The following is a 20,699-nucleotide window of genomic DNA, read 5'->3' as shown; positions in this document are numbered from 1 at the left end:
TTGATTTTACTTAATAAATTTTATCACTACAAATCTACCAACGGTCGCTTACCGATGGTCCGTCCTACAATCGAACTTGAAAAACGGATCTACCAAAACCTAGCAGTGAAGCTCTTGCTTTCTACTACCAAGGCCAGATGTGGAGATTACATTTCTTGTGGTTTCTACTTGCTTCGGTTGCTTGTGTCGGGACTTGGCTTTGCAGTGTAACCTTAGCCGATGGCCTCTGCACAGGCCATCAGTATTTTCCGTCGGCCGCGGCATTTTTTTCGTTTCGGTAGCTTGGTTTCGGAACCGACTCTTCGACTTTTCCGACTATCTCACTGTCTTATCGGAGCACCAAGTCTCAGGTGAGTGCCTTAACTAAACACACTACCATGGCGTGACAATCGTGAGCCGTGCGACCTCCGTGGCACACAGGAAGCTGCTCGGTGTCCACCGATCAAAGCGAGCGAGACAGGAAGCACGGGTACGGACACGGGCTCTTTCACTCGACAGGCTTAGTGGCTCTGGGAAACTTAGTAGTGTTTTCTGGCGGTTCCACTCTCACCCGAATTCGAATGACTTACGGGCGGCCCCAAAACGCCGAAAGTTGGACGGTGTGACGCAAAAGCGACAAAAACTGTGTTGGTGAGGCACGGCAGCTTCTGTCGTGGGGCCAAATTGGGTGCCCCACGAAATGTTATATATAAAGGCGGGCACATCTCTGCTCCGACTAGACGACCGCTAGGCTAGACGCCACCTGGCCACCCCGTCAAATGCAGCGAAAAATTTGGCGCTAATACGAAAGAAGTCGCAACGGTGCTATTGGTGCCTCCCAGGGAAGGGCGACTCGAAGATCAACCAGTTTCCAGCTGGTGAAACCACTCGGCCAGGAGCTTGGCCAGGTTTGTGCGATTTGTGTGTGGAGACGTACGGAATTTCGGCATCTAACGCAATTTCGGATACCGCGGCGAGTGTGTGTGAGTGTGTTTAGGGGTGACTTCGCGTCGGAGCTTGAACATACCGGAAAATCAAGAATTCCGTCACCCAACGAACGAAGACGGTCAGGCGAAGGTTCCGCGAACGATTTTCGGGCGCCCTGTGATCAGTAGTGTGCTTCGGTTGGCCCCCGATGCTTGACGAATCTGGAGCCCAAGTTTTGTGATCGTACACAGTGTGCAGTGCGTGTTCGCGAACATAATTCATAATGACCGTCGCCACCAACGCGGAGACTGTCTCCGAGCTGGGACTGTCGGCCGACGATATTAGTGTGAAGAATGCGACGGCCCAGGCAGCCAATGACCTAAACAACAACTTCAATGGCATGGGCGACAGTAAGGAGATCTCCGAGAAGGATCTAGACGACTATTTACACCATTACAACAAGTGGGAGCAGAGCCGCCTCGGGCGGGCTTTCCAGCAGTGGATTGCCGATCACATTGGGCTGAAGTTTGATAACGAAATCAAATGGAAAAATGTGGCCATGATTGGTGGCTTGCATTTGATCACGGTTCTGGCGTTCTTAAAATATGTTTGGTACTCGACACTGACGACGTGGCTGTGGGGTAAGTTATGCACTTTGTTGGCTGCACGGTTATAGTTTTAAAAAGTTTCTGAAAAGTTCTACAACTAGCACTTGGATAAGTTTCGAAACACAGATATTTATAATGTGCCATAGCAGAATCGATTGAAGCTATTTTTGGGTCAACTTCGTTGCCAATACTTTGTTACGTCATGCGGTCACCCAACCATGCCGCTGTAGAATGTAAAACCCGCTTTGGAAGAAACTAGTTTCGTGATCATTAAAACGAATAAACGCGGAACAACATAAACAAATTCGCAATCGTTCCGTCAGAACGCGGAAGTTCAAAAATACTACGCATCTCTGAAGCACGTCAAAAAGACAAAACCCAACCGAATAAAACATATCCGTCTTCGCTAGTCGTCCTTCTATCCGTATTCCAACGTTCGCGCGATCAGTGGCACCTACGTTCCAGGCCTCAACTCGTTAGCCAAGATTTAAGTATCAAGTTTATACAGCACCGTCTTGTGGAGCTGATTCGCAGAAACTTTCTTTTATCTTTTGAATACATAAAGAGGGTATACCATTCAAAGACGCGAAAACGGACCGTACACGAGCCACCAATAAATGTAGCATCAAATGCAAATTAAAGATATATGTTTATTACGACACGCGCAAAACTGTCGGTCGGTGCCGTCGTTTATCTGGAACATTCGGCGTGTGAGATTCGCGAATCCAAATTTCGTCTAGTTTTCGACATTACGAAACCAAAATGGCCCTACCTACTAACAGATAAAAACTACATCTTCTTGAGCTTCTTCGTGGCTTCTTGGAGCATTTCGGTTGATAGGAAGTGTTTTACAGTCAGCAAAGGTGGAACGTAGTTACTAACAGCCGACAGCCTTAAGACGTTAACGGATTTCGATTGCAAGGTTGACCGGTAGGCTGGTAGAGTTTTGGAAGAAGTTAGGTTAGCAACTTTTGGGCCTTCACGATCCATTGCCATCGTTCGGTCGATCGAAATTTTGAACCGATTTCAATTCGAAAACTAAAGTAAACGTTAACCCAAACTTTAACCAAATAGTTTAGTAACATTAAACATCGTCTTAAAGTGTTGGCCAATGTGAATCGGAGTTGAAATGAAATCTGGTCGCCGAAAACTTTGAGAATTGAAGGATTTTAAAGAAAGCTGGTGTACAAATGGTATCCAATCATGATGAATTTTGAGGCAAGATTGCATGATCCATCCGGTTCAACGAATTTTGGCGCTTTTTCATCGTTTCGTTATGGGTCTAGCCGTTCGCGGAGCTATAAAGATTGAAGGATTTCGTTGAATGGGACTAAAACTGCATTATTCAGGTTTTTGAAGAAAAGTTCATTGGCAGCGCAACGATGACACAGCAGACATTGTGAATGACGTCCCGGGGGTTGTTTTTTTACCGACTTCTTCGTCCTAGGCATCTTCGTCGGTGGCTGTGCGGGGTTCGGTATCACCGGAGGGGCACACCGGCTGTGGACACACCGGGCCTACAAGGCCAAGCTACCTTTGCGCATCATCCTGATGTGCTTCTACTGTCTATCGGGGCAGAACAGTTTGTTCGACTGGGTTCGCGATCACCGTATCCACCACAAGTACTCCGAAACGGACGCGGATCCGCACAACTCGAACCGTGGGTTCTTCTTCGCCCACGTCGGCTGGCTGCTGCTGCGTAAACACCCGGAATGCATCAAGAAGGGACGCCTAATAGATATGTCCGATGTGCTGGCCGATCCCGTCATCCAGTTTCATCAGAAGTACTTCATGCTGCTGAAGATAGTCTTCACCTTCTTCATACCATCGTTCATTCCGTGGCTATTCCTGGGGGAACCACTGTACCTATCCTTCCTGGCTAACTGTCTGCTACGCTACGTTCTAACGCTCAACTTCACCTGGTTGGTCAACAGTGCGGCACACATCTACGGACCGAAGCCGTACGATCAGTAAGTAGTAGATCAGTCGCTTGTAGTGGACCGATTTGCATCACAACAAATGCATTCTCTTCTGCACAGGCGCATTCGACCAGCGGAAAACAAAACCGTATCGATACTGTCCATGGGCGAAGGATGGCACAACTACCACCATGTATTCCCGTGGGACTACAAGGCAGCCGAGTACAGCCACTACTCCGTCAACGTGACCACATTCTGGTTGGACCTTTTCTCCAAGATTGGCTGGGCATACGACATGAAGCAGCCTTCAAAGGATCTCGTACGAAGAACGTTGCTGAAGTACGGTAAGTACTCAAAATTTGCCATTCTACGCCTCAATGGGCAAGCACTCGTTCTACTGTCGTTTATCGTTACAGGTGATGGTACGCACATCACGACATCTATCGGGCACCTGTCGGAGGTTCCCGAGGAGGAGTCGGTGAAAAGTCGATAAAGTATTCGCCGCTGCGTTACAGGGCGCTCACGAAGCAGAGGATCGTGAAATGATCGATTTCAGTGGCGGAAATTGACTGCTGATCGTCCGCAAGAAAAAAAAAATCAATCAATCAGCACAATAACGCACAAGCGAACCAAATTAAGAGGAGAACCCCACCACGGCGATGCTTTTTGTGCTCGAAGGCGGATTCGGCGCGATCAGCAGAGCCTACTCGTGGGTTCCGCTTCCAATGGGGAATGGCTAAAGGGAGGGTCTCTAAGTTATACATAATAAACAACCAATAGACTGGCTATATGATGGTATCGTATGCTGGAGGCAGCCACAGTTCGCTGTAAGGTAAATACCTGTGAGTCTGTGTTTTCAGGCCAAGCCTTCACTCTCCTCGCTTGATGGCCTATAATCCTTCGTACCTTCGTTTGATATTGATGACAAACAAAACAAACGGAGTGGTCGGTTTACAGAAAAGAGACAACAGAGTCTGCCGCCCGAATATTGTTGTTTCTTCTTCTCGATCTGGTAGAGGTGGCACCGCACAACAATCGTAACCGTGTAGTCTGGGGTTGATGTGTTGCGCAAAACACATTAATCGTGCTGCCCAAAGTCCGACGTCTTTTCATAGTCAGACAGAGCCCCGTCCGTTTCTACTAATGACCAGCCAGGCCCGAGGCGCGTCGCGACCACGTGAACAGTGAACGTCTTAACGTTCACCAACACGGCGGCACCGCATAGGAGTTCAAGCGCAGCCCCCCGAAATTGAGCCGAAATGAGTCTCCGGAGTCTGCTGTCTCTCGGTACTACCGGAGTGGGGCTTTCCACGAAACTGTCGTGTCGAGTGACCTTCTCAGATATTCCTTCGGTTGCATCAACTGCGTGGTAACGTTGGTTTTCGGTTGAAAACATAACACAAATGTTCGCGATTCGCCGAAGAGTTTTTTACGTAAAACGCCTATACGCTCCGCTTAACAGACAACAAGATCATGTGGAAAACAAACACTCACAGATGGGCTCGGGCCAAGACGAAGCCATGAATTGTAGATTGATCTGTTTTTTTTTAAGATACAGAATACATGTTTTCTTATAAATTACAGTACGCTTCGTTGAAGGCTAAAACACGAATCAGCAAAACGATGCTCCATGTCTCCGAAAACCATGCGATGCAGCATGCATCGGAACCCCCAAAAGAGCTTATGTATCCATGAATGAAAATCTGCCTACAGTTTGAAACAATTCAATAGAGCCGAACACCTTCTTTCCCAGAGAGGGTGGGTTGTTGGAGGCCATTGATGACTGCGGCTGTATACCCACCCCGCTGACTAGCAAGAATCGTGTCGGACACAGTTGCCGAAAACATAGATCGAAACGAAAAAGGCGCAACCAAGTGGAGAAGTAACGGCACTTGTCGTAAAACTTATTACTCGGTACTTACCTCGACTACATGGAACCGGTTTCCCAGCAGCCACCGTCATTACCGGAGCGTTTTTTTATGTCTTTATACGAGCAATCACCCATCGTTACTCGCACCAATTGATTCATTCAGCAATTCGTAAAACGGTCAACAGCCGTGCCAACACGGCTCTTCAATGTGGTTTGATATGCGAGAATATTGTTCGTGAATTCGTTTCGACCATAAATCTTAATGCTAATTCGATATAGAATGTTCGCTCGAGAGTGGTACTTTCCAGCGTTTAAAACAACGTTTTGGACCCTCATTTAACAATAGACACCGGTCATTTTGACCGGTCTGGTACGAGGGTGAACCATATGAAACACTTTTTCACAAACGGCTTCATATTTTCCGTTGTTTGAACTTTTATTCGAAAGGTACCTACAAGACTTTTCTTATGAAAAGCATAGGTCACTCTTACCCTATTGAAAATGGTGATATATCTAGTGTTAATGGAACAAGAAAATTTGATTTTATTTTTCGGTGACTCATACACTTTTTTTGAACAGATTTGACCTCGTAACGGACGGATGAGCTTTCGGCCCGTTCGCCGCGAGCTTTCAAGCGTTATATCTCAACATTTATCCAGAGCTTCAATCCGAGCCCCAAATTTTGAAGCTCGCGCGTTTTAAAATGGTGCCGTTGAATAACGGCAGGATTTGTTTTATTTGGTGCCATCCGCAATGCTGCATCAACAGTTGATTTTCCTCGAGACCCCAGCACACTTAGTGATCGCGAACATAATTACTATTTTTCGGAGAGCAACGATATTGAGTAACCTAACCTCACAGCAACGATACTATCACCGAAGGCACATTACTTTACAGCAACATTCAAAAACCGATTGTGCTGAGCTCGCTTAATCATAACCAAACAGTATAATGTTTTGGTATGGCTCAAAAACAAAACATCAATCTGTGGCATCACTGTCGACCGTTTTGTTCCACGTGTTACCACAACGCACATCACACGTACGCAAGTAGAACATTATGCAATACTAACCAACTAAACCAACCACAGCTGCAGACCACTTCGTCGCGCCATCGCAGCGTCATGTCGGTCGGTGATAATGGCCGAACGAAAACGGCCAAGATCCGATCTGCGGCACAAAGTGCATCGGTGAGCCGGCCGAGGTGCGAGGTGGTGGGCCGCCGTGCCAGCAAACGGCAGCATAACCAAATGGTCAAGGTCAATAGCAAACCGCGGCTACGCCGGTCGCTGTTCAACACGTGCAACGTCGGTGCGTTCGGTGAGTCAGTTTGTCATGAGTTGCGGTCTCTCTTTCGCGGCCCCGCGGCGTGCCCAGAAGGATTTGAATTCGTTTGCGTGTATTCCAGGGTTGTAGCCTGAAGCGGCAGGGATGGCGTGATGTGTTCACACACTTCCCGCGTGTACGGTGTCACGATTCGCGCACACCAACACACACACAGACATTGCCCAAAGCGTGTGCCAGCCGAAAACGCAACTTGCACACCGATTTGCTCATACCTCGGCGCTCTCTCTCGCGCTCCACAAGTAGAATTCGCTCGCGGCTTCGCGATGCCGGCTCTTTCCGCTCAGCCAGAGGCCACGTTTCCGCTCGCTCATTCGGCCGCGCGAACAACAGCCGATGCCGAAGCGCGACTCGGTTGGTCTCGCTTTAGCGTACATCCGCTGACAACGTGCAAAGCCGGCATTCTGGCCCGGTTTTGCGAAAAGTAAAACAGCAAACGCGCGCGTTAAAACATATCCAAACCCAGCCATCCGTTCCACCGCGGGACGGCGAAAACTGTAACGTGACTGCATTATCAGAGCGATTTTCTGCGCGTCACAGGATGGAATTGAAAAACAATCACAAACAAACAGAAACTATATTGTTTGTAAACAAATCGAATGTTTATTCCACTGCGACGCGTAGTTCCGGCGTAGTTCTCTCACAAACAGCCCCAGATTTGTCTGTGGAAAAGTACTTCTTGTCCTAATTCCATTCCCCAAAAACTGTAAGCTTTTTCTATATCAGCCTGAATGCATTTTCTAAATTCCTCCACCCATGTGGCGCGTGATCCGGTTTTCTAGCATTAATTTATGATACCAATCTGGCTTATCGCGGCCAGCCAGAGATAAAGTGCACCTGGCTATGACCAATCGGCTAAAGGGCGGACCCGATAGAGGCAAACGAAAACACATTCTTATCGTAATTTCTTCGGTCTGCCAATGCCGGTGCGCGGACTTAACAGGTTCTTTGCAATGTGTATGAATTAGCGGAAGATTAGCCTTAGTCGCTGGGGCTACGCTGGCTGGCTAAGGCCTAAGTGTTTTGTTGCCCTTTTTCTGCTGTGGACAAATAATCAGAGTTCGAATACATTCACCAACGGAACGGTTTCATCAGACGAAAATAGCGTCATACCAGCATAAGAGAGACAGTACCTTAAAAGAAAGATTACACCGATTTATCGGCTCACAGCCCCGTTAACAATTTCGTATTACTCACGTGGAGAAGGCTTGCATTAGAGGCGGACTTGAGACTTTGGACTTCCTCGCAGCCGAACAAAGTTCAACCGGCACAAGATTTGTAGATTTTGTTTACCTTCGGTTTTGGATGATGCAATAGCAAAATCAAACAAACGACGATGGAATGCGAAGAGCATGACACTTCCGAGATCGTGAGAGCAAAGCAATGAAGTATCCAATAATAAAGTAATCCAATAAGTAAGTAGTAACAAAAATAGTCTGACACCTAAAATAGTGACCGACGCGTCAGTTCGTGTTGATGCTCCGATTTCAATACTTGCGCCAACGAGACAATGGTGCAAAACGATCAAAGCAACACGGATGGGTAACGCTAAAACGAGAGAACGGGCCAACCAGTGGTACCGTCGCGTCTAGCCGGCATCGTACGATATTCGCCGCCGCCACACCGGGTAGTTCTCCAAATGAAGCCCCTTTCAGTGCTTGGTTGGTAGTTTTGCTTCGCGGTCGGCCTTTGGCGTTGTTTCTCGGTGTGCGCTCCTTGGGAAAGAGGCTCTGAAAAAACGCCTGTTTCTTCACCGAAATCATCCAACGCGCCGCCAGTGGCCAGTGGGCTGCTCTGCAAAGCTCCAAACGTGCACCGGTTCGTGACCGCAGCGTGCTGTTTCGTGTCCGGCAGACCCGGCAGGAGGATTACCGTCGTCCTTATCACAGCGAAGGATTGCCCCGAAAGCGCGCGGTGGTAAAGGTAAGCAGCGCGAGATCGACTGGAAACTGCGCCGTTCCTTGGAAGAAATGGTGAAAGCGTCGTTCAATCGTTGTTCAATCGTCGCAAATCTCTCTCTGTTGTTGATAAGAACACAGATTGTTAGTCTGTTTTAGGTCTGCTAGAAAAAAAAGGGCGGAGATCGCCGAACGAAAGTGTGATTAGTGACGTTCGCGGAAAAAGTGACGGTCGTGCTGTCAAGCTGCGATTTGCTGTCCCTTTCCAGCGGCAGCCATCTCGCTCGCTGACGTGTTCACATGCGGCACGCTTTCCCGTGCCCCGATGAAGATGCCCCCAGAATTTGCATCCCACCAGGATTAGGGCCACAGGATCACCACTTTGGTTGTTTGCGCTTTTTTGCCTTTCGTAATCTCCACAACGCATCACGCACCCACCGCCGACCACCGATAGGACAATGTGTCGATCGAACACGCGGTCCAAAGCCACGAGCGACGGGCGGCTTTCGTAGCCAGCAGCAGCAGCTGTTGGGGTCGATTTTCGCAATGAGCATGCACAGCACAGATGCCAAACCGTCGAACCCTCTCGCTTCTCGCTGCAGCGTTGGCGCACGGGGTGTCCGCGGGGCAGATTATGCGGTACAGATGTATGGGTGTGTGTGTGTGCGTGTGTGAAGGAGGTTGGATGCGTCGGGGTTGGACGGATCGGGGCGGTACGTGTACTCCATTAGAATCGAGTGGTTCACGTTTTATATATAACCTTCCGTCGCGGCCATTCTGACCAGTTCGAGTTCAGTGAGCACTTGTCAAACAGCAGGCAAGTAAAGTTCTCGGTCCAGAGAAAAGTAGGCTAGCTAACTAGCTACGCTGCTAGTTATACGAGCCCCCCAAGACGCTTGACTTCTAGCCGCCCGAAGACAGCTTGGAACGAAGCAGACACTGTTCGTGTTTCTTCAACATTCTGGCCCTTCAATTTCGGAATCGAGGCCGAGTGGTGTGTTAACTACATAAAAAGGTGCGTGAATTAAAGTGCTTACCGAGTGTGACGGAGTGATCCAAGCGTCCTTAGAACGCCCCTCTGATTGTGAACTAGTTTTCTTAGTCCTTTAAGCGTGCCCCGAACGAAAGTATCCTCGTCGATGTGTGCTGCTCTGCGAGAGCCGATCAATATCGATGATGATGAGTTTAAACTCATCTGCACACGTTTCATAACGTAACCTTGAATCCGCTTTGCAAAGGGTTCTTGATTGCTTTTCTAGCCGCGTATCTGTGGGAAGAAGTCGATTTCTCCAAATCAACGTTTTGAAAACGCTCCATGAGTTTTCATATTTCCACAGTTTTCCTCTCACCGCGAGGTTAGCTGTAGAGGTCACGCGCTTATTGGGCGTAGTCAATCGGTTCCACCGGCAAGAAAGACAGACCTCTGCGAGGGGGCAACGCTGCATCGTCCTATAGGACAATGTGTGAAAAATGAGAAGTTACGTAAATTGCGCCCCCGTGCCAACAGAACACCCAACGAGTTGTTTAAGGTTGCCACGGAAAAATCGTGCTCATCCAAAGAAGGCCGATTGATGATTCTACCCTTCCTAAATAATACTAAAAAGTTTGAGCGGGTTTCAACATGTTTTGCATCGCTCGGAGCAACATCATCGCAGTGGATGAAAAGTCGACCGTGATTCCGTTACAAGGCCATAAAGTTTGCGACAGGCACCACGAACTCTCAAGTTCAATCATATGTGTTGATCACATCGAACACACCGATAAGAAGAAGTAGGATGTGAGGCGTGCAGTTGCAATTATCACTGTCACTCCGAAAAATGTGGTATAATTGTCACCGGTTCCCGTTACCAAGGGCCAATAGCAGTGCGATAGACCAGCCACAGGAAGATAAGATATGTTTTGGGTACGGTGTGAGGGTTCAAGTATCGATACATCGATCGCCTTCACATCCGCTGCACACAGCTGACGAGATTATGGCGTCCGAAGTTGAAGTCCGAACATAGATTATTAGTTGAAAACGAACTAATTAACTGACTGTGTTTACGTGACTTATAGGGAATGAAGGGGTGCATGAACACAGGATCACGTCTCGGCCATGTGCGCGCGGGTGCTATGGTTCCGTACACACGTGGCAAAAATAGATCACTATTATACTTCCGAGCGGGGACGGCGGATGCTGCGAATACCGGTTCGCTCGAGGGGCGGGGCTGGGGCTTTTATTTTTACGATCTTCCCCCGTAGTTTGTTTCGGTTTTTCAAATGGAATTTTGCCACCAACATCAGCGCATCTTCGCATGTCGCGGGTTCGCAGGAGATGGTCCCAACCGAGTGTGTCGTAAAATGTGAGGACAGAATTTTAAAGGATACTACGTATATTATTTGAAGTAACGAACGGACGGAAGCTCTGAATGGAATTTCGAAGTTATTTTTTCTTTGTTTGGAACCGTTTGGAACCGTCTAGCAAAAAAAACCTAACTGCAACCCCTTGCCGTTGTGGCAGTACGAAAGAAGACTGCGAATGCATCATAGACATTACGTTACATAATCAACAGGTTGCGCTTCGTCTGATCGGCTACATTGCAGTTGGTTGGTACCGCGGGCACCGTATCGCCGGTAAGCTTTCGTAAAGGCAAAGTTAGTACCATTTCTCAGATTTACCTAACACACGCAAGTCTGCTGGCGTTGGAACTATCTATTTCATGTTGCTGTGAGCGCGCCACGTTTGCTTCCTGTACATTTTTGCTACCAGCCCACCGAAATCCGCAGCGAAAGAGACCGCGAACGGTCGCTGTTTGGCAATGAGTGGTGGTCTGTTCCGGGTAATGGATAGGAAATGAGCAAGAGCCAACAGCGCGGACCAGGGGACATGATGCTTTCCACGTTGCCAAGGTGTTAACCAGTCACCACCAACAAACTCGCCCAGCGAAGTAGTTAGTAAGGTCTCTCTGTGTGCGTTTTGGTGGTCACTTTTATTTGGACCGCTTCATCCGAATTCGCCGCTAGCGCAGACCAGCAGCAGCGAGATCGTCTCGCCTCTTTGGGGAGAAAATGCGTGCCAATTTGGTGGCCCACCGCGGCGACTGGGGAAGCGTAGCTTTTGTCGCTTTCCTTTTCCGCGAGCACGGCACTGTGTGTTGGTGATGGAAATCGACGTGAAAGGAGATTAATTAATTTCACCGAAAAACCACCTCAATTCGGAGTTGAACCTTGAACATGTTTTTTTATTCGCCCTGGCTTCTATGGGCCTTAAATGACTGGCGCCCTACTGCTGCGTGATGGGGATAGTGCTGAAGCGAATCAATGCTCAACACGCCCAAAACGTCCACAATAATAAATGCCTTGGAAAAGCAAATGCTCTAGAAGCAAAAGCGAAACAGAACGTTACTCCAGAGCGTGTGGACTATAAATGGAGCTGATGTTACAATATGCTTTAACCACCCTTCGGTAGGCAAAGTTCCAATTACAACACTGCGCAACGCCTTCCAATGTGTGAGCCTTCCAACCGCGAGTGGCTTAAATGCAATCCACGCACAATCACGCGATCGAGACTGTTTAATAAAATATCGCTATTCAGTAGGAAAATTTAAAATCAATCGGTCCGACGAGAGGTCACACTAAAGGGGTTGTGATATTTCATGGCTAACGTAGATGAAGTCTCATCGTTTAGGACTTCCCCTTGACAACTACGTTGGTGTACATAGTTTTGGCGTTCGTTTTAATCTTCTTGTACTTTGCAATCGTTGTGCGTTATGTTGGCCAACCGGAATGTCGGAATTGGCCCAAGCATGATGTCAGCCTATTTTTTGTGCCATGACCGCTCTCAGTTTGCTATTTTAATTCACCAGCAAAACTCGGCAGCCTCTCCTTCAATTGCCAAATGCAAACGGCAACAATCCACGTCTTGAGCATAGCAACCTTTTTATGTGCGTCTTTCTGCTAGTTTTTCTGCGGTTGTTTGTCTTTCGTCGCATCGCACGAGTAGCGATAAGACAAGTCCGGCTCTCTCAAGTCGCTACGTTTTAGGACAACACTTTTTTTTGCAATTCAAAATAAGACATGTTTGAGCGTTCAAGAAGGAGCTCAAAGTGTTGTGATGCTTTTTCCCAGTAACAAGACCACAATAGTTCAGGCACTAAACAGAATTGAGCATTCTTTGTGAACTTGTTTATTCCTTTTTAGATTCTCTATTCAACAGAAGTCACCCTCTCGAGGGACGTCCTTTCGGCGCTTCACGTTTCGCCACCGCACGTCCGATCAACAATATGATCACCGAATGCGGTTTTTTTTATGGAGAACCGTTCTGACGCGATTGGAAACTGTAACAGCCACCGTAGAGCTGTCAGCTGTGTGTCGGAGACACCATCATCCGCGAGCCACTCCGTGTTCGGTGCATGTGAGAGGCTCGTTCGCGAGAGATAATGCCCGCGACTCAAGACGGTGCTGCTGCTGGCTCACAACGTCCTCTCTAAAGTCGCGGGCGCATCGTTCGAGTGGCGCGAGAAACACGTGACAATGAGCTGATGGGGCGTTCGGATTATGTTCGTTAGCAACCACCTCTCCCGAGCCGGGACCGATCTTCCGATCGGCAATGGGTTCGCCCCGAGTTGGCACGCGCAAACATGAAAAGCACTTTTTGTGGTCAAATATTGTTTGTGGTGGCCGGTGCCGGTTTTGATTGCACCAAATAAGACAGTATTGGACAGCAATAGGAGGTATTGTGGTCACTGAAGCACTGCACTATCTTCATGTCCGTTCACCGGTTAGCACCGGTGTTGATCAATTTCACGGACGAATCGCACTGTGTGCCGCGTGGCTTAGTGATGCCTCGCAACGTGCCCAAATGGTAGAGCCTCTATTTGCCCGCCTCATGACCGCTGTGTCTATGGGCCAGCAAAGGTCAGCAAAACACCCCGATCCTGTGGGAATATGGTTTAGGTTCGCAGTTTCTTCGGTCAGGGTTTCTTATCGGCAGACGGTCGGCCTTTTAATCATTCCTCCTAATATCACTGCGCGGACGGTGTACGTGCGCGCACGGAACGTGATTTTGCGCTGCTCCTTTAGCAATCGGTAGAATCGCATCGCAGTTCTCTCTCGACTCCCAGCTAGACCGGACGCGGTTCGGTTGCCAGTGTGTGCGCAGTGTGAAAGTGATCTCGGACTCGGAGGTAGGTGGTTGGTGCTATTTCAGCTACGGATCGAAACCGCACCACGGGCATAACTTGGTAAAGTTCTCAAGTTGTCCACCGTGAAGGAGGGAAGCTATTTTCGATTGCGATTTTTTCTAGCCATCACTCGGCCAGTGCCCAACTTGGCACTCTACGGGCTCTGCAATCTGCTTTACTTTTGGCAGCAGTGCGCCACCCGTTACCGTCAAAGACGTGTGCAGGGATTATGATGTTAAAGAAGCTGTGCCAGAGCTAATACAAACATAGTGGCACGGTAGTGGGATTCTTGTGGACAGGGTGGTATAGCGGCGGCTGCAAGGTGTGTAACAGTGTACAACCGTTTAGCATTGGTCCTCCTCCACCAGCACCAGCTGAGATCGATATTTTTGGCGATCACTCTGCGCATTAGAGAGCAATAAGTTCGGACTGAGAAAAGCAAGTGTAGCTTCAACCAGACCAGACCCTCTGATTAATGGTTTCTTTTGGGGTTGCTTTCAAATTGTTTATTTGAAATTCAGTATCCAGAGTGTATTCCTTTTCATGATCATTCCATACGTTCCTGTGGTAGTGATAAATATTTTTGAATTAATTGATTCTCTTAATCAGTTCCGCACCAGGAAAGGCAACGTATTTGCGTCATCCAGCCAAAAGCTTCTTATTCCCAACTCCTCTCCACCCATATGATTGCACAATGTAACTCTTTTGCATGTCCACCCATTGACGGGTTGGTGAGAGGGGTGGCGAGACAGGGCAAGCAACGGTGATGACCAGCACGGAATTTTAATTAGAGTGTGGATCGGTAAGATACGTTTTGGTTAGTGAATGAGAAGTATGGACACTGCCAAGCACACACCGAACGGGCACTTTACCTTTTTAATACTGGCCACTGGCCACAGCACTTTATGACGAGGGCGATCATATGTCGGTGCGGAGCGACAGATTTACGCAGTTTCCTCTTTTTTGCGTATCAATTAAAAAGGACTTACCTCTCTTTTTCCACCGCATACGTCAAATACGTTGCTGCGGGTATAAAATGCGTCATTTCAGACCTCTAATGAACGGCGCGCAGTGGTACTAAAAGGGAGGCGCATGATTTTGTCCAAACGTACGCCAAAAAAAAATCACGTTAATCTGCTAGCAGCTGCTAATTACCAGTAGTTTCTGGCTGCCTTCGAAAGACCTTCGATATGTTTTGCTCATTAACGAAAGCCCCCCGGGGGAAAAGTGGTGCTAGGACGGAAGGACAGCTTCGGCTGGTGCAATCTGCAGCGCAAGAGTTCCAGCGGAATCAGCTGTTCCCTTGATTCCCGGTTTTGCCACCACCTAACCTTTATTATTCTGTGCCCGTCCGATCGATATTTTCCCACGTCATGGAAACGCGTCGCTCGCTTTCACCCAGACAACGGCGGGGTGGTGGGATACTCCGCACAGGACTCGACGTTTCGATGGCGCGGAGCCTTGTAGTACTCTTTTGGCAGTACTATCCGCCGACGATGATACGGTCTCTCTCTCGCTCTTTCTCTTTTTGCTCTTCATATCGATCCAGACTGTGGGTGCGAGAGAGCAGATCAGGGAACGCCAATCGGAATCCAAATCCCCAAAAGGGTCTCTCCCAGAGAAAACCCAGTAACTGGTTCCAGTTGGTTTCTCCTAAGGAAAGCGGGCCCAGAAAAATGGCAATAGGGGCGCACTGCACATTTTTCCGGTTGTTGTTGGGTTCTTTAATTTTTTGTGAATCTGCTTCAACCGCGTCCTGTTCCTCGGGGGGGTTACCAAGCTCAAGCACGCTCGAGGTGTGAGCCGCCCAGACGTCGTCGTCTCGTCGACGTCGTTTGAGAACCTCTTGTGTTGGTTTATTTTTCTCATTCGACGGGCCAGTTCTCTCAGCATTTCGGGATCAGGACGAGAGAAAACAGGATCCATCCGGTTACTACTACAGGCGGCAGTCTACAATTGTTGCTTGTTCAGTTTCTCAATTTCCTTCATCGCTTCTGCTGTGCCACCATCTGGGTCTGCTGAACCATAACTAAGCCCTCTTCTCAGTCTGTGGTAAATTCTAGTGCAAAGAGCCATTGTGTAGTAATTCGTGTGGGGCGCATATCACACCGCGTATATGTGTATAAAATGTTCATTTTCTTAGTGAAACAGCACAAATGTGGCAGGGCCCAAGTGGGATGAAAAATTAGTTTGCATTTTTAATCAAAGAAACGGACATCCAATCACCCCTTCAGTAATCGCGCTGTGATTGGACCATTATCAACTGATTGATGGCGCAAACTGGTGTATGTTTTTCTCCCGTGCGTGCGAAAAATTGCAATCGATTACTGTTTCCCCGTCCAGCACGCATATGCCGTGAGCGGGTGTTTCATTTTCTTTATCGGTCGATTTACTTCCCTGGGAATGGACTGGATGCCCCAACGCCGCACTGGAACCATCTGTTGCTCCTGGATAACGGGGCCGCAGCGCTACAGATTCGGTCGTTGTCGCGCATCCCGAAGGACCACGTTCGCATTATGCTCTGCACATCGAAAAGAGAATACTCAAAGGGACAGAAACGCTACCGTGTTTGTGTATCAGTGTCCTTCGAACAATTTGGTGCATCGTGGAAATGATGCTCCGGCCCTTTTTGCTCTTGGAACCTTGAGCAGAATGGTTCAACGTGAAAAACGAAACGCAATTTCTAGCACAGTCACGCGCCGATGGTATTAAGCTGCTTTTTGCACCTATCAGCGAAAGGAGGCTCGCTCGCTAGGGCCGTGTACGTTATGCAGGGCGCTGTTTATCGATTAACCACCACACTGTGGGGGGGGCCGCCATGTAGGGCCCCAAAGTTGAAAGCTCTTCGCTTCGTTCTCGTTGTCCGTGACCTTTCGCTAGCACAGATACTGACTGCCATTTCTAGAACGCTGAATTGCGTAGTTTCAAACCAAAATCTATCAGAATGATTAACATTAGATTTTTTGAGATTCTCCACGAAGCACATAAAGGAAAGGTCTAACGTTTGTTTTCTTCTCTATTTTAGTGCACTTAACACAGTCGAGTGTGGTGAAAGTAGTATTCACACAACAACAACAACGTCAGTGCAGAAAAGTGCACCAATTGATCTGAAACACACACACAAACACCATTTAAAATGGCACCAAACGCAACGGTCGAAGCGACGGGCGTGTTGAACGAGGTGGACGCCGAAACTATTGACGGTGGACTGGCCAAGGACGTGGCACCGTTGAAGCGCGCCGAGAAGCGCAAGATCAAGCTGGTCTGGAGGAACGTAATTGCATTCGGCTACCTACATCTGGCCGCCGTCTACGGTGCGTGGCTGATGTTGACATCCGCTCGCCTGTACACGATCGCATTTGGTAAGCATAATATTACGGGATCCCTTACTCAAGAGTGTCCTTTAACATCTGTTGTGCCTTCCTACAGCATTTATTCTGTATGTAATGTCCGGCCTGGGCATCACGGCCGGTGCCCATCGATTGTGGGCCCACCGATCGTACAAAGCTAAGCTGCCGCTTCGCATCATTCTGGCCGCGTTCAACACGATCGCTTTCCAGGACTGTGCGCTACACTGGGCCCGTGACCACCGGGTGCACCACAAGTACTCGGAAACCGATGCCGACCCGCACAACGCGACTCGTGGCTTCTTCTTTTCGCACATCGGCTGGCTGTTGTGCCGCAAGCATCCGGAAGTTATTGCCAAGGGCAAGCAGCTTGACATCAGTGACCTGGAGAGCGATCCCGTCCTGCGTTTCCAGCGCAAGTAAGTGTGACACTTTCACGCGGCAGAGGTCGCGCGATCACGTGCTTCTTTCGATTAACGCGATTACCTTCGCCTTTGACGCAGACATTACATGATTCTGATGCCGCTGGCCTGCTTCGTGTTGCCGACGATTGCTCCGGTATACTTCTGGAACGAAACTTGGACCAACGCATGGTTTGTTGCGACCCTGTTCCGCTGGACATTCATACTGAACGTGACCTGGCTGGTGAACAGCGCTGCCCACAAGTGGGGCGATAAGCCGTACGACAAGTAAGTTCACCAATCTGTAATTGAACCATGGGATGGGTGGAAACATGGGTGCTGCAGTAGCGATATTGCTGCGGATCTACCGTTACCGATAATGGCTAAGGTTTTGCTTTGTTCCGTTTCGTTTATCGTTTTCCCTTTAGGAGCATTTCGCCCTCGGAGAACCGTACGGTGGCGTCGTTCGCTTTCGGCGAAGGATGGCACAACTATCATCATGTGTTCCCGTGGGACTACAAAACGGCCGAGCTGGGCAACTATCGGATGAACATGACCACGGCATTCATTGATTTCTTCTCCAAAATCGGCTGGGCGTACGACCTGAAGACGGTTTCGAACGAGATCGTGGAGAAGCGTGTCAAGCGCACCGGCGACGGTAGCCATCCGACCTGGGGCTGGGGCGATAAGGATCAGGATCAGTACGAGATCAAGCACGCCACCATCATCAACCAAAAAGAGGACTAAATGTGGCGAGGAAGTAGAGAATAACAGAGGAAACACTGCTGTGTTGCCACCATCGCAAAAACATCATTCACCAATCTGCTCCGCGACGACACCCAAATGGAAGTTCTAAGCAGAGATTACAAACCATCGCACCGGCAAGGAAGAAAAGGATGATGCTTCGTGTGATAGGAAAGAATTCGAATGATACAAAAGAGTAAGCTCCTCTGAATGTAAGATGGTCGAATGAGTAAGAAAACAAGGGGAAAATAGAGGCATATTCGCAGGAAGAATATATGGGGGAAGTGTGGTGATTTCAAAGAACAGACTACGAGTTACAGTGGTGGAGCCAAGACAAGTCATACTGATAACATCCGCCACCCAATGAACAAAGGTAGTTTACTCATTAGCACGAGAAGCATTATTACTGTAGATTTTTGTTTAAGGAATTCGAAATTTTGCTGAGGACGCATTCCACCGGAATACGACACAAAATGTCGTGATCCGGTGTCTTCGAAGAGAGAGCAATGCAAAGTGATGAAAGAGATAGATTGAGGGGGGTACAATGAAAGGGGGTTTTTGGAACAGAATATATATAGGTTAGATCAGGCATCCCAGTAAGTGATATAAAAGGAAACCCGCTCCGACGGATGCTAATCCGGACGGGCCGTTTTACGTAAACGTAAGGCTCGGTGCCAAAAACATCGATGTGCGGTTTGGGACAGGCTGTAGTTTGTTACAACAGGAGGGCAAAGCTCCTCACCAAATTGATTAAGATGTGTGCATGCAAATATGTATTTTTTTACTCAATTTTCAGTCCCACTTGGACTGATTTCCGGTGGCCAACCACCATGGTGCCGCATTCAACCGGGGACAAATACGAATTTTTCCGTATGGTTAGGGTTCGTGTAGACCTTAGAAGGGGGTGTTGTGGGCAAGCAAGAAGACCAGAGGGTGCACGCACCGAAGTGTTGCTCCGTTTGTTAGATAAGTTAGTAATTTATTGTTTTCCGGTTGTTCTTCGTTACTTAGCGCACGTTTCCAACCAGTTGCCGGCAGATAATAATTTCCAGTAGTCTTTGGTGAGACAAAGAGTCGCGAGTCTCCGTGGTTGCAATTCAGTTTGCAGTTTGAATAATGTTTTGTCATTTTATTCCCAAGAGGCGCACAGTTCCCGGTTTCGGGAGGTTTTTTGGTTTAATGCATCTCCAGCGGATGCATGCAACTTTTGTCAAAATATCAAACTAATAACATGGTACATGGATAGCAGCAACACAGGGATGGGAGAGAGGGAACAATGGAACTTACGAGTGTAATGCACTGGAACCGCTGGTCAGCTCCGACTAGACTCCGGTACTCAAGATAGTAATACAAACCAATAGCCCATCGAAATTGTATGCCGCCGCGCGCTATATACAGGCACAGGAAGTGTCAAAGATAAATGTTTGCAGTTTTTTGGTATTCTGTCTTCTGTGCGCCAACAAAAATGGCTCTTTATCCGAAATTCGGTATCGTTTATAGAATGGAGTTGCTGCAACGAGGGTAGCAAAAAAGGCAACCAATTTGCAAGCTGCATCTCAATGTTTCCAATTTATTCCACAGAAATCGTCTAATAAACAATGTGCAACCACTCAAACGGAGGTTGAATGGCGGAAAAAGATCGTTTGAAATGGTCCTGGTAGTGACTGAATTGGGTTGATAACGTTGGTAAAGCGCACTTCTTTGAGCATGAGGAGACTGATAGGGTTGATGGGAACACATAGGACTGATAGGATTGATGGGTAGGTGCGGTGCAAATCGGATAAGATCGGGAACTGCTAGAGCATTCATCATTACAATACGCCGGTACTCTTTCGAGGACGTGAAGATTAAGAAAAATACGTTCCAGTGTTTCGAAACTTCAAAGGATTATAATATGGAAAGAAACGGTAACCGTCAATCTGCGGCCAGCCATACTTTAATATTGTTTCCCCTTTCTCTTGTTGCTCGATAAAAGAAATGCATTCTTAGGTGAACAGGTGAAAAATAAACATCAACAGTTTTCCAGAAAACAATGTGGACAATTTATAAATGAAAAGTATTCTAACCTTCTCTATTTCGTACCCTTGCACTAAAACGTAAGGATACCAGAATTAAAAACACATAGAAGCACCGTAGCTGGAAAATACCACCCTCAACGGTACTGGTCCAGAACATAGGGGTCCATTGAAGAATAGTCAAACGAGCGACGATGAGCCGCCGGTGCAGAGAAAGGTGCGGCGTAAATACTAACGATTTTATTAAAGCCAACCACACAAACAACCTTACAGAAATGTCGTTTTGAAACTAGTGGTTCAAAAACGAGACAAGCAAAACAAGTGCAAGAACGCTGTAAAGATGAATGTTTTTTATCTCATGCTAAATACTTCGTAAATATAGAGCCAAGATCATTACAAAAGCTATGCTAATGGGGCCTAAACCGACTTCGTGGAGTCGTCGCTCTGGAAACCGATCGTTACCGAAGGAAAACGAGGTACTATTTT

At 48.0% G+C, this 20,699-nt stretch overlaps 2 protein-coding genes across 4 annotated transcripts; both read left to right on the top strand.

Annotated features, from left to right (window-relative positions):
* Positions 1–1,189: 1,189 nt before the first annotated feature.
* LOC128275627 (stearoyl-CoA desaturase 5-like) lies at positions 1,190–3,926 on the top strand. Its single transcript, XM_053014192.1, has 4 exons — positions 1,190–1,547; positions 2,962–3,484; positions 3,554–3,777; positions 3,850–3,926. The coding sequence occupies exons 1-4, from the start codon at positions 1,190–1,192 to the stop codon at positions 3,924–3,926; spliced, it is 1,182 nt and encodes a 393-aa protein (XP_052870152.1).
* Positions 3,927–8,328: 4,402 nt separating this feature from the next.
* LOC128275763 (acyl-CoA Delta-9 desaturase-like) lies at positions 8,329–19,638 on the top strand. Of its 3 annotated transcripts, none has more exons than XM_053014377.1 (5): positions 8,329–8,569; positions 16,732–17,068; positions 17,136–17,472; positions 17,557–17,742; positions 17,883–19,638. In XM_053014377.1, the coding sequence occupies exons 2-5, from the start codon at positions 16,843–16,845 to the stop codon at positions 18,199–18,201; spliced, it is 1,068 nt and encodes a 355-aa protein (XP_052870337.1). In that variant the 5' UTR covers positions 8,329–8,569; positions 16,732–16,842; the 3' UTR covers positions 18,202–19,638. The 3 variants fall into 3 exon arrangements, with proteins under 3 accessions (XP_052870337.1, XP_052870335.1, XP_052870336.1); XM_053014375.1 differs by lacking the exon at positions 8,329–8,569 and adding an exon at positions 9,340–9,559; XM_053014376.1 differs by lacking the exon at positions 8,329–8,569 and adding an exon at positions 13,633–13,709.
* The last annotated feature ends 1,061 nt before the right edge of the window (positions 19,639–20,699 follow it).

This window comes from Anopheles cruzii, chromosome 3 (genome assembly GCF_943734635.1).
Source record: "Anopheles cruzii chromosome 3, idAnoCruzAS_RS32_06, whole genome shotgun sequence".
In the NCBI taxonomy this organism is placed as follows: Eukaryota; Metazoa; Arthropoda; class Insecta; order Diptera; family Culicidae; genus Anopheles; species Anopheles cruzii.
This window is presented reverse-complemented; position numbering and strand designations above follow the sequence as displayed.